The sequence below is a fragment of the Chrysochloris asiatica genome, unplaced genomic scaffold (assembly GCF_000296735.1).
Source record: "Chrysochloris asiatica unplaced genomic scaffold, ChrAsi1.0 scaffold00269, whole genome shotgun sequence".
In the NCBI taxonomy this organism is placed as follows: domain Eukaryota; kingdom Metazoa; phylum Chordata; class Mammalia; order Afrosoricida; family Chrysochloridae; genus Chrysochloris; species Chrysochloris asiatica.
The window spans coordinates 1,488,850-1,502,988 of NW_006408787.1; the positions used below are offsets into that span (position 1 = coordinate 1,488,850).

General features: G+C 38.0%; 1 protein-coding gene across 1 annotated transcript in view; it reads left to right on the forward strand.

Moving 5' to 3' along the window:
- Positions 1-14,139, forward strand: part of ARAP2 (ArfGAP with RhoGAP domain, ankyrin repeat and PH domain 2) — a 339,747-nt gene that overhangs the window by 272,635 nt on the left and 52,973 nt on the right. Inside the window, exon 25 of the mRNA XM_006874336.1 lies at positions 4,172-4,289. Within this exon, the coding sequence (XP_006874398.1) occupies positions 4,172-4,289 (118 nt within the window). The remainder of the gene's footprint in view (positions 1-4,171; positions 4,290-14,139) is intronic.

The following is a 14,139-nucleotide window of genomic DNA, read 5'->3' on the forward strand; positions in this document are numbered from 1 at the left end:
ATGGCTCTGGTAGTGTAGTGGTTACGAATCGGGCTGCGAACCTTAAGGTCAGCGGTTCGAAACTACCAGCTGCTCCGCGGGAGAAAGATGAGGCGTTCTACTCCCGTAAAGATTTACACCCTCGGAAACCCTGTACAGGGTCACTATGGGTCGGAACCGACTCGATGGCACATAACAACATGACCATGGTTCAAACCTACTCTTTGCAGTGGACTACAAACCACAAGGTCGGCAGTTCAAACTGACCCGATGCTCCTCCGAAAACCTATACATGGTTGCTATGAGTCAAAAATGATTCAACATCACTGAAGAACAATGACTGTGGTTCAGACTCACTCCTTAGAAACCCTAGACCGAGTCATTGTGAGTCAAAACGAATTCAATGACACTTAACAACAACAACAGCCGTGACAATTGGGTACTTCTTACCTGACTTAAAACATAGAACTTAAATCCTTAAATCATATGCTTTGTCCTCAAGGGGCAGTTGTTCCTACAAAAAAAGCTAAACCTGTTGCCACTGAATTAATTCTGATTCACGGGGGCTCTACAGGACAGAATAGAACTGTCTCAGAATTCCCAAGGCTGGACTCCTGGTGGGACGCTGTAGGTAAGTGCTGGATGGCTAACCACAATGTCAGCCATTCAAACCTACCAGCTGCTTCTCAGAAACACTATACAAGATCGCTATGAGTTGGAACCAACTCCAAAACACTTCACTACAACAGTGACAATCTTTACAGAAGCAGACTCTGCCATCTTTCTCACCCGGAGCAACTGGAGTGACCGATAGGTTCAAACCACCTACTGTTTTGTTTGCAGTCAAGCACTTAGCTACTGCCCCACCAGGGCTTTGCTTCTCCGCTCCTTAGCCATACTAAAAATCAAAAAGCAAACCCACGCTGTTACAGCAGCCCCATCTCCTAGCAACCCTATATGGAGTTTCAGAGATTGTCGTTCTTTATGGGAGCACACTGCCTCATCTTTCTTTCACTGAGCAACTGGTAGGCTTGAACTGCCCATATTGTGGTTCCAGCTCAATGCCTAACCCACAGCATCACCAAGACTTGTTGTTATTATGGATAATAGAAAGAAACACAGTCTGGTCCTATGCCATCCTCACAGTTGCTGTTAGATTTGAACCCATCATTGCTGCCATTGTTTCAATCTGTCCATTGGAGGTCTTCCTCTTCATCACGGACCTTCCACAATACCAAGCATGATATCCTTCTCCAGGGACTGGCCCTTCCTGGTAATATGTCCAAAGTATGAAAGATGAAGTACTAGGGCTTAGCCATACTATATGTTCAATATGGATAATAATGGGAATAAGGAACTTTTCCACATTAATCAGCATAAATTCATCACTAATACTAGAAGAGGTTTTATTTGTTCTTCTGGCAGTCTGTGGTACTTTCAGTATTCTGGAGTATTAACTATTTATTGGCTATATTGTCTCCCTTTTCCATATTGCTTTTTAATTTTTATCCTTTACTGTGTTGTTGTTATTAAGTGCCATCAAGTTGGTTCTGACCCATACCGACCCTGTATAGGGTTTCCAAGGAGAGGCTGTTGAACTTGTAGTGCCCTTCTTGTTCAAACCAACTTTGCAGTCTAGTGCATTAACACACAGTGTCACACCAGGACTCCGTTATCTCTTACTAGTGATTTTTAATGAATAGTTGTTAATTTTACTTTAGTCATATTTGCCAGCAATTTCCTTTAGAGTTAGAACTTTCTGTTTTCTGTTTAAGTCACTTAAGAATATTCTGTATTGTATTCAAGAAGCATTATCAGTATCCCTTTATCAGTAGTAACAGTGTTACTATGTTTTGTTGTTAGTTGCCTTCCAGTTAGCTTCCACTCATTGCACCTTGTATATAACAATGAACTCTTGACCAATCCCATGCCATCGTCATGATCTTTGGGGTGCTTGAGTCCATTGTTGTAGATACTGTGCCATTCCATCTTATTAAGGGCTCCTTTCCTTTTGGCTGGCTCTCTACCAAACATGATCAGAGTATATGACTTAAGTCTGCCTCCAAATAAATATTTTACTAACACATTTTAACTTTATCTTCCATGTCAAGCCATAACAAGTTATAACTGACCAAAATGCCCTTGTCCTAAATTTATGTATATTCTGATAAAAGGGCTGTTTCATTTCATGCAGCAGCTCCTAATACATAAACTAACCGTAACAAAATCTATCCTGAAATAAGTATTGGCACTCATTAATTTCTTAAGACTTTGCAAGGTGGGTTAAGCACTGAGGTGCTAAACAAAAGATTGGTAGTTCAAACCCAATCGGTACTCCATGGGAGAAAGCTGTAGCAGTTAGCTTCTATAGAGATTTACAGTGTCAGAAACCTCAAGGAATCATTCTGTTTTGTCATCCGGGGCTCTGTAAGTCAGAATCAACTCAACAGTAGTGGGAAGGATTATAATTCCTTCATTCCACAGAGGTATTTGGAGCAAATGATGTCCCAAATTTGTAGACATGGAAACTAAAGGAAGTAGCCACTATGACTAGTACTCAGATTTGGGCTGTCATGTTCAAATCTGATGTTCATTATACTGATTAGTGTTTTCCATAGAGTAATGATTTCTAAAATGTACTCTGAGTGTTCTGAGAAGGGTCTTAGGTCTTCCTGGGACTAAGAATAGAATCTTTACCTTGCATTCCCACTTCATTTAGAGATATTCCCTATTTACCTATTTTGCAAATTCAGTTTTTTAATAATTTATTATTTTAGCAAAGAGCCACACTACTTGTAATTTTGAAATGCATGCAGATGAATTAATAGCATAATTTAAATGAGCCATTTAATGTTTCTTACTGCTTCAAGTTACCCATTTCTTCAAGAACCCATGCTATTTGTTTGTTTGCTTTAAGTTTATATTTCACTGGGCTTTTCTAAATCAAATTCATTGCACTGTAAGGCATAATTGATATATTATAAAGAAAGCTCCAAATTCCATAAAGCACAGAAGATAAACTATATGAGTTACCTGTAATGAAAACAGATTGTGATTTTTATGTGTGTAGTGTCTTTATGAGCAATAATGAGCAAGAGAAATGTAAATGAGCATAATCTTTTTTAGTAAATTTTTAAAATAGAAATGTACTTTTACTGAGATTTGCCAAGTTGAAGTTGCAAACATGAATCAGAAATCCTAAAATCTCTGAAAAAGGTGACATGCTTACATAATTGCCTGAGGTTTGGGGACTCTTGTAGAGCTGTCCCCAGATTGGCAGTGCAGGCTCTGCCTGATGACCTGAAGTTCTGGTTCCAGCTTCTGTACCCTACCATCTGCCACTTGACGTGACACACACATCTCAAATCCCTACAACCCTGGGGCATTTTGGCATGGTGCAATTGACTGTATCATTTAGGGCCCAGACCGAAACCACCAAGCACTTTGCACTTTTGATTTTAAAATTGACAAGTGAAAAGGTTTACTGCTAGAAAAGGACTGGACTTACTTTTTATGTGTGACTCAGTACATTCTTCCCTCTTAAATGTTGTAATTACTCACTTGGGGAAAGAAAAATATTCTATGTTGTAATATCTATTTGCCCTTACATTAAAATGTAGTACATTTTATGGAGGAGATCTGAAGATGCTGTTGATTCTTTGTGCCTAGAGTAGCTAGTTAAACACAGTAGGAAGAAACGTTGAGTATCCACACATGGTGTATGGATTGACACAGAGGCTGTGACAACAGGTTGAAACATGCCAAACATTGTGAGGATAGTACAGGACTGGGCAAAGCTTTGTTCTGAATTGATTTCACAGCACCTTGTGGTGCTATAGAATGAGCAGAGGGCTGTGAGCCACCACCTGCTCGTCTGAAATCATTACAGGTTCTCTATGAGTCAGAACCAACTAGACAGCACTTACCAACAACAACAACAGCAATCTATAATCCTGATGTGGCACTGGAGGGTAAGCACTGGACCGAAAGGTCATTTTGAACTGCAAGGTTGGCAGCTGAAACTCACCAGCCTGTCCTTGGAAATTCTATACGTGGTCACTATGAGTCAGAACCAAGTCTACCACACTCAACAGCTACAACAACAATGTGGTGTATGTGGAATATTAATACCATAGCCTCGCCTTCTTGCTTGTCTGACACAACTTCTAAGGATATTTTGCTTTACTTACAGATCTCTCCTGTAATGGAAGCAGAAGAATTAACTAATGACATGTTGGCAATTAAAAATATCATTCCTAAAAAAGGTGATATTTGGGCCACATTTGAAGTCATTGAAAATGAAGAACTAGGTAAGTGATTTTCATGTTAGAGTTCTTCAGTTTTTGAGTGTGAAAAATACTGTTTTTCTGAAGTATCATTACTAACATTTTATGTTTTACTAAAGATTAGCATATTTTTATAAATTCCCTTCTACCTGAGTACCTGTGCTACAATATGTTAACCACCATCTGAGGTTCCCTTCCTATGATTTTACTCATAGAAATGATGAGATTGTTTTATGGGCTTTAAAAAACGAGTACAAAACATTAGGTGTCTATGTTGCTGCCTCAGGAAGCTTAGTTATGAGGATGAGCAATGTAATTTGTAATAGGACCCTAAATGGTATCACTATTATTTACCTTATTCCTGCATTAAGCCAATTTAAACTAATATTTGTTTTACAAAACAATTTTGCTTAAGCCTAGCATAGGCTATCTCTTTTTTTTAAAAAAAAAACTTTTCATATATCTTCAGTGGATCAAATGTTTTGTCATCTTTTATCCCAAAGACACAGAGGATAAAGTGAACCTTTAAAACAACTTGACTACCCCAGTAGACAAGGGTTCAATAAGCTTAACATTCTAATGACACCTTTAGGTTTAAAGACCTCAAGGAAAAAGAACAATAGATGCAGAGTATCTTTGTACCTTGACCATCTGTCTGGTTGATACCTCCTTAAGGTCTTGGGACCCTTTCAAGTATAGCTGTCAAACTGCCAAAAATTTAATCTTGTCACCCGCAAGCTGAAAATAGAAATTAAAATTCAATGTTGAAATACCCTGTGGTATATTGTTAAGTGTTGCAATCAGTGTTAGAATAAAATGGACTTACCGAATACTTTGCTTTTTTATTGTTCTATCTTGATGTTTTTATTCCTTTACTTTTTATTCTGCACAGTTCTCTGAAATACTTAGTTTATATTAAAATACTGGTGTTCCATTCAAAGATCGGATGCCTTTGGTGCTTTGTGGTCGGTTCCCATTGTATCTTCCCCATAGCTAGGCTCATTCCTGTCCATTGATGGAAACCATTTCAGCAAATGGCTCCTATGACCTCTGACTACTAAATCTAGTGGGGTTGCTTCCTGTTCTACTTAATCTCTTCCTTCTGTGGCAATCTTAATGTGTTAATGAACGTTCTCTAGCTCTTGGAAGGTCTGTGCTTTCAAAGCTGACTCATCTCTCCAAGTTCTCTAAAATGTCATCTGTCTGCCATTTGTAGTCTGTTCTCTGAATGTTGGATTTGACCTCTTCTACTCAGTAGCACCTAACAAGCTCCCTTTGCATCATCTCATTTTGTATGTCTTTGTGCCTAACATGTGTAAGCATTCCTGGTGTGATGCCGTAGGAGAAGCACTGGACTGCTGACCACAAAGTTGGTGATTCAAACCCACTAACCACTCCTCGGAACCCCTATACAGGGTAGGGTCCCTATGAGTCAGAACTAACTCAACAGCACTTCACAGTAACAGCAACTTGTGTAAACTTGTAGTTCCCAATATACTTTTGCTGCTGTTAGCTGCTATTGAGCTACCCACTTGCTTATGAAGACACCATGCACAGCGGCATCAAATTATTGTGAGCCGTGGTGTTTCCACTGGCTGAGTTTCTGTAGATCGCCATCCCTTTCTTTTTAGCCTGGAAGTTCCACTAAAACCTATTTAGTATCATTTTTGATTGTTGTTAATTGCTGTCATATCAGTTTCCACTCATAGCAACCATGTATAGGGTTTCCGAGGCTTTAAATCTTTGTGAGAGCTGAAAGCCTCAACTTTCTCCGTCATTTAGTATCCTTGTTGTTGTTAAGTGCCTTTGAGTCAGTTCTGACCCATAACAACCCTGTATAGGGTTTCTAAGGAATGAATGGTAGATTTGAACTCCTGACCTTGTGGTTGAATGCTTATCCTACAGTGTCATACCAGGACTCCACAAACCTACAGTGACAGATGGGTGGTGGCTTTTCTTTAGTTGTACTAACTGGGAGTTGTACCACAGTCTCCTGCATGGAAGGAAACCACCACTGCCCCCAAATATATCTTTACCTTTGGCCTACCTGATTACCTCCTTTAGAATATAAACTAAGGATTTGACTGCATTTTATCTTATTTTGTTTTATAATGCTTCATTCACTCACTGTCATTGAGTCAATACCAGCCCTAAACCACCATAACTGATAGAGTAGAATTACTCCTTTAGGTTCCCAAGACAGGAAATCTTTGGGAGCAGACAACCTTGATTTTCTCCTGAGGACCAGCTGGTAGATTTGAACTGCCATCCTTGAATGAATTGTCCAATGCTTAAACCACTATGCCACCAGGGCCCTGAACTGCAAGGTTGGTAGTTCAAGCTCACCAGTCACTCCTTGGAAACCCTATACAGGGTCTCTATGAGTTGTAATTGACTCAGCGGCATTTAACAACAAGAACAACGTCACGTGAATCCTAGTGTGGCACTGTAGGATAAGCACTGGGCTGTTAACCACAACATCAGTGGTTCAGACCCACAAGTCATTTCTTGTCATTGCGAGTCAGAACTGGCTCGCCAGCACTTAACATCATATGGAATAAATAAGATATATGAATGTCTTTCTTGATAGGAGTTTCAGAAAGGAGAGACTTTTGAAATTCTCTATTGTCTAACACTGTGCCTAGATCATATGAGTCATACAATTAGTATATTTTTGAATATACTAAATGATACTAAGTGAAGCTTCATTTTGTATAACTGTGTTTTAAAGGTCAATAGAATCTTTTAATTTTTCATTTGTTTAATTTTAACAAAAGGACCTGCCTAGCTTACGAACTTCATCATATTGGGGAATAAAAGATAATAGTCAGAATTATTGCCAGAATTGTCTTTCTGTAACACAAAACTGACCACATTGTTTCACCATTTTTAACTTTTAATAAATTTCTCCTTCAGGGTCCAGATAAAATGGCCTTTGCTCCAGGATATATTCTGACGAACATAGTTTACACCAGTCATTTTTTGATCATTTGTTTCTCAATCTTTGATACTTTCTAGCTTCTCCCAAAATCATATGTTTAGTTAGGACTTATGACATGTTTTAAAACTTTATATCCTTGCTATCTGTACCTTAGTGCATAAATGGAGATGAAACAAAAGATATATATTCTTAGATGGAGTGACCTGAATTCTCGCTCCTTGGGGAGATGCACCCAAATGTCAAAGGCACACAGGAAGTGAACCCAGCTTGTAGATGAGGACATCTCAATGCTGATTGTTTCCTGCATGCTTCTGTGTCCTGCTTTTTAGGAGTTCCACAGCAGTTTAAAGAATAGACTCTGGGCTAGGCATTCTCTTCTTACCACCCATGTTCGCTCAAGGCTGGAGTCAAATGATGCATATCTCTGAGTCCAAGCCCTGCAGCTCTGAGCTTTGGGTACCATTGTCCCTGCTACACCTGGAAAGCAGAAGGGTTGAGGATAGAAAACTATTCATTCTGTCTAGCCAGGAGATGGAAAGTTTTATGTATGAAAATACTGTTTATAAATTTCATCTTGGAAAAATCAAGAGATGCTTACTTTAGAAATGTATGGTTATCAACATGCATATGATAACTGTTTCATCAGAAATGGCAAGATGGGATGAGAATTTTAAATATTTTTTCTTCTTCTCTCTTAAAAATAAAATGGTGAAATAGAGAGACCTTGAGTTCTGATTTGTGGATGATTGAATATATCTTCAAAGAAACACCCCAAGTACACTAAGGGAGAATTCATTTGATGAAGTTAGTGATTTAAATGTGGCATAGTTTTAATGTTTGGTCAACTGCACAAGTAGAATTCTCCAAAAGGGAAAGAAAAAAAAAAAAAAAAGAAATTATTTTCATTGCTTTTGGAGAAGCAACAAAGAGGCCCGTGATTACATTGGCTTATGGAAGCAGATGGAGCCTGTATGTGCCACCTGACCTTCTGAAATGTTAAAAGCTTTATTTCTTGTAGCATGCAGGGAAGATAAAGTAAAATATAAAAAAGAAGATGAAAGTAAGGCATAGGTAGTCTCAAGATTGTAGTTGATAGGAAGAATGTCAGCAGGGAATTGGTGCTTTTTTATAATGTAAAAATCAATCCTCCAAGTAGTGCAGTAACCAAAAATAAAGAACTGCATCAACAAATAGGGAGCGAAGCAAAGTGCTGCGTTTCATATTTCATTGGTTTTGTTTTATTTTAGATATGTGTGCTTTTCAGAGAAGTGTTTCTCCTCCTTGTCATACCTTGTTGTTGTTGTTGTTGTCAAGTGCTGTCGAGTCGGTTCCGACCCATAGCGACCCTGTACAGGGTTTCCGAGGGTGTAAATCCTTACGGGAGTAGAAAGCCTTATCTTTCTCCCGCGGAACGGCTGGTAGTTTCAAACCGCTGACCTTTAGGTTCGCAGCCCGATTCGTAACCACTACGCTACCAGAGCTCCTAAGGTGCCATTTAATATATAAAAAATAATAACGATTTTATAACATTCTCTTTAATTTTCTGTGATAATCTATTATATTGATTTAAAAAGATTAATACAGTACCATAGCATAAAAATTGTACCAGGAATTGTACCACAGTCTTCTGCATGGAAGGAAACCACCACTGCCCCCTAATGCATCTTTACCCTTGCTCACTTTTGCCCACCTGATTACTTCTTTGAGAATATAAACTAAGGATTTCACTGTATTTTGTCATATCAAGGGGTATAATGCAAGAGGAAAATGTGTATTACAGCATATAAATGTTCATTCACCCCTAAGTAGTCAGAGATAATGAAAGTAGATTCTTAAGCATGTAGATGCAGTCATGTGGATATGACAGCTACAAATGCCAAATGATACAGTGTGCTTACTTAGCAGCATTCCCATCATTGGTAAAGTGCTTTTCACCAAAGCACAAACTTTCTTTGCTGATGTGGTCATCACCACCATGGAAAAATAGGTGCTTCATCAATTCTTGGAAATTATTTTGAATAAGTAAACCTAAAGAAAATTCTAGGTTTAATTAAGCACTAAGTAGGCTTTTTCTCTAATATTTGGTTCTGTGGGAAATTTGAAATTTGTGGTACATTGATTTTTTTTTTTTTTTTTGCCTCTTTGAAGAATTGTAAATATTCTTGACCAACTGACTCCAATGATGAGGACAACCTGAAACCCATCATAGGAGATGGTATTACTTCCGTAGAGAGCTACTCTTCTAACGTGTGCTGCTGTTTCATCTTAAAAGTGAATTCATTCTCTGTCCACGTAGCACACATACCATTTATTTTCTGCATGTTTTAAAAGAGAAAAACAAACAAAAAATGGTTAACTACTTGAGTGGCCTAAATTAAGTAGACTTCTTTACTGGCAAGCTCAAGTTTTTAGTCACTTACTACCTATACAGCAATATCATAGCAAAGCATTTCTTATTTCTTAGCCATTATGATATGGAGTATCTATTTATGTTTACTTGATTCTTTTGAGCCCTTATGGTCAACATGTAAAGCTTGCTGCCCTCGGATTGTGTGGACAGGACAGACATATACATACCATTAAGTTTGGCACAAAGATTATTGGGGAAGCCATAAGTGTCCCTAGAAATCTCATCTCATGACTGCCAAAATGTAAGGAGTATTGTTGTTGTAAGGTGACTTTGAGTTGGTTCCAGCTCATACTGACCATGTGCACAGCAGAACAAAACAGCCTGATCCTGTGACAACCTCACAATCATTGCTACATGTGAGCCAGTTGCTGCTACAACTGTGCAAATCCATCCCATTGGGGTTCTTCCTCTTTTTCTTCAACCCTCCATTTTGCCAAACATGATATCCTTCTCTAGGCCCCTCCTGATAATGTGTCCCAAGTATGAGGACGAAGTCTGTCTATTTTGGCTTCGAAGGAGCACTTGGATGTACTTCTTCCAACAGATTGGTTTTGGCAGTCCATGGTACTTTTATTAATCTCTTCCAACATCACAACTTAAATGCATCAATTCTTCTATGGTAGTCCTTATTCATTGTCCAAATTTGACATGCATATGAGGTTATTGAAATACCATGGCTTGGATCAGGCACACTTTAGTCCTCAAACTGACATCTCTGCTCTTGAACACTTCAAAGAGGTGTGCAGCAGATTTGCCTAATGCAGTATGTTGTTTGATTGCTTGGCTGCTGCTTCCACGAGTGTTGATGGTTGATCTGAACAAAATGAAGTCTTTGATAACTTCGATCTTTTCTCCATTTATTGGATGCTGTTTTTTGGCCCAGTGGTGGGCATTTTATTTTTCTTTACATTGAGATGAAACCTCTACTAAAGGCTGAGTCTTTTTTCTTCATCAGTAAGTATTTTGAGTCCTCTTCACTTTCAGCAAGCAAGATTGTATCATCTGCATATCACAGGTTGTTAATGAGTCATCCTACAATCCTGATGCCATGTTTTTCTTCATAAAACCCAGCTTCTCAGATTATTTCCTCAGCATACAGGTTGAATAAGTATGGTGAAAGAATACAGTCCTGGCACACACCTTACCTAATTTGAAACCAGGACACAGATATATACATACCATTAAGTTTGGCACTTAGCGTTCCCTTTGTTCTGTTTGAACAACTGCCTCTTGGTCTGTGTACAGGTTCCTCATGAGCACAATTAAGTGTTTTGGAATAGTCATTGCCTGCCATATTGTCCTTAGCTTGTTATAATCCACACAATTGAAAGCTTTTGCATAGTCAGTAAAGCACAGGTAAACAACTTTCTGGTGTTCTCTGCACTTGCAGCCAAGATCGAGTTGATGTCAGCAATTATATCCCTCATTCTCTGTCAATGTATGGTTGCAGCTGTTTTTGTATTATCTTTAATAAAATTTTACTGCATGTTATATTAATGATATTGTCCAATGATATCTGCATTCTATTGTGTCACGTCTCTTTGGACTAGCCACCAATATGGATGTCTTCCAATCAGTTGGCAAAGTATTTGTATTCCAGAGTTTTTAGCAAAAATAAATGAGTGCCTCCAGTGCTGCATCAGTTTGTTGAAAGATTTCAATTTGTATTCTGTCAATTCCTTCTTCTTTGCCAATGCCTTCAGTACAGCTTGAGCATGTCCTTCCTTTCTAGTTTTCTAATTCTAGGTCTTTGTACGTTATATTTGACTTTGTCGTCTCAAACTAACCTTTAAATTTTTCTATTCAGCTCTTTTACCTCCTTGTTTTTTCCATTTATTTTAGCACCTCTACAAGAGAGCAAGTTTCAGAGCCTCTCTGACATCCGGTTTTGTCTTTTCTATCTTGTCTTCTTAGTGACCTTTTGCTATCATACTTTATAATGTTCTTGATGCTCCACACTCTTCTAGTCTTCGGTCATTGTTGTCTAATGCAAAAACTGTGTTCTTGAGATAATCTTCAGATGATTAAGGTGGTATATCTTCAAGGGTATATTTTACTCTTATGGAATTGTTTTAGTTTTCTTCAGTTTCAGCCTGACCTTGCATATGAGCAATTGATAATCAATTCCACAGTCTGCCCCTGCCCTGGTTTTGGCTGGTGATATGAAGCTTTGCCACCGTCTCTTTCCACAGATGTAGTCAGTTTGATTTCTGTGTATTGCAACTGGTGAGGTTCGTGTATATAGTCATGTTTTATGTTGTTTAAAAAGGTGTTTGCAATGCAGAAGTCACTCATCTTGAAATATTCTATTATGCGATCTCCGGCATTGTTTCTGTAATCAAGGCCATATTTTCCGACTACTGTAGAACCTTCCTCTTTGTTCACAACCTTTGTATTCTAATTACCAGTAATTATTCATACATCTTGATTGCATGTTTGATCAATTTCAAACTGAAGAATTTGATAGAATCCTTCAGTTTCATTATCACTGGCTTTAATGGTTGGTGCATAAATTTGAATAATAGTGGTATTAACTGGTCGTCCGTCCCTGTAGGCATATGGTTATTATTCTTTTACAGTGTTCTACTTAAAAACAGATCTGATATGTTCTTTTTGTCATTCCCCTTTTTCCCAGCCTAGTAAACCATGTGATTGTCAGATTCAAAATGGTCGATACCAGTCCATTTAGGTTAATACCTAGGCTATCAATGTTTATACATCCCGTTTCATTTTTGACAACTTTGAATTTTCTTAGATTGATACTTTTTATATTTCATGTTCCTATTATTAAAGAATATTTACAGTTGTTTCTCTTCATTTTGAGTTGTGCCCCATCAGCAAATGAAGGTCCGGAAGGCTTTACTCCATTTGAGTCATTATGGTCAACTGTACTTTGAGGAGGCTGCTCTTACCCTGTTATGTATTGAGTGCCTTCCAATACAAGGAGCTCATCTTCCAGCACTGTATCTGACTATATTCTGATGTTCATCATGTTTCAATATTCAGAATTCTCTTACTGGCATTGTTCATCTTTTTTCCATATTCAATATTCTATTACTGGCAATGTTCCACTGTTAATCATAAGGTTTTCAGTGACTAAATATGTGGAAGTAGTCTGTTGCTCCTCCTTGTTAGTGTTTGTCTGGAAGTTCAGCTGAAACCTATCTATGATTGCTGACCCTGCTGGTATAGCTTCCAGAATAACAGCAACACGCAAGCCACCACAGTAGACTGTTCTTTTCAAATCATGACCTTGATTGTTTAGCTATGTTCATGCCATAGGTAGTATGCAAATGAATTATATTTATTTGTAGAAATACCCTTATGCTAGATGACTTACATACCATATAATCTATTATGTCAGATGATTGTAAACTTAACTATAAAAACTTATTTTGTTGTTGTTAAGTACTGTCGAGTTGCTTTGTTGTTTTAATAAAAACTTACTTCGCTGTTAATTGCTGTTGAGTTGTTGGCACTTAACTCATAGGGACCCTGTACATGGTTTGCAAAGAACATCTGGTGGATTTGAACTATCGACCTTGTGGTTAGTAGTCCATTGCATATCGTAAGCACTGACCCAGGACTCCAAAACGTACTTATTTGAAGGAATTTATATAGCACTGACATTTGATCACCCAGTCAATTTTTTTTTCTCTTTCTTATCACTTTCCTGAGGTGGATTTTGATGTCATTTCATACGTCTATCATTTGGCTAAGTAAGAAATATCGCTTATCTTTTCATCCCATTTTGCAGTTTCATTTTTTATCTGGGAACTTGAATCTTAAGGGTTTCCCTTCTCAAGTATTTCATACTATAATATTGACATGAAAAGTACATTTGACTTTTTTACAAAAGATGCCAATTATAAGCTTCTTGATAAGTGTATGTTTTCTGTGATATTTTTTTCAGTTAACTAACTCTTTAGAACTGACTCTTAAGAGCTACTTGTAATGTTGTTAAGTGCTGGAGTCGGTTCCGACTCATAGCAACTGTGTGTAGGGTTCCCGAGGAACGGCTGGTAAGCTTGAACCACTGACCTTGTGGTTCATTCCAACCTTGTAATCCAGTGCTTAACCTACAGCGCCATAATAGTGACCTTCTTTAATATAGATATTCTGACATTGAGAAGTCTTATTACCAATTAAATCTCATGATAGAGGCCAGGAAGCTTTTATGTCATTCCCATTATTACATTCCTCTAAAAATAGCATTCTCATCTTCATGGAAACTACAGTAGCATAATACCCTTCTATGTAAGACTTAGAAACGATCTTATTATTTCCTTACCATTTTCCCACTAAGGATACTGAAAATCATGGGGGAGGGGACCTGACAGTGGTCTTCATTGTGCTACCTTGATCAGTCCTCTCTGTCTTGCACAATTGCTATTTTTGAATCCCTAGATTACATGTGAGAAAACCATCTTGGATTGGTTCATGCCTGCCCCAAATAAAACTATAACTCTTGTTGTGAATCAGCACTGGACTGTGAACCACAAGTTCGGCAGTTCAAACCCACT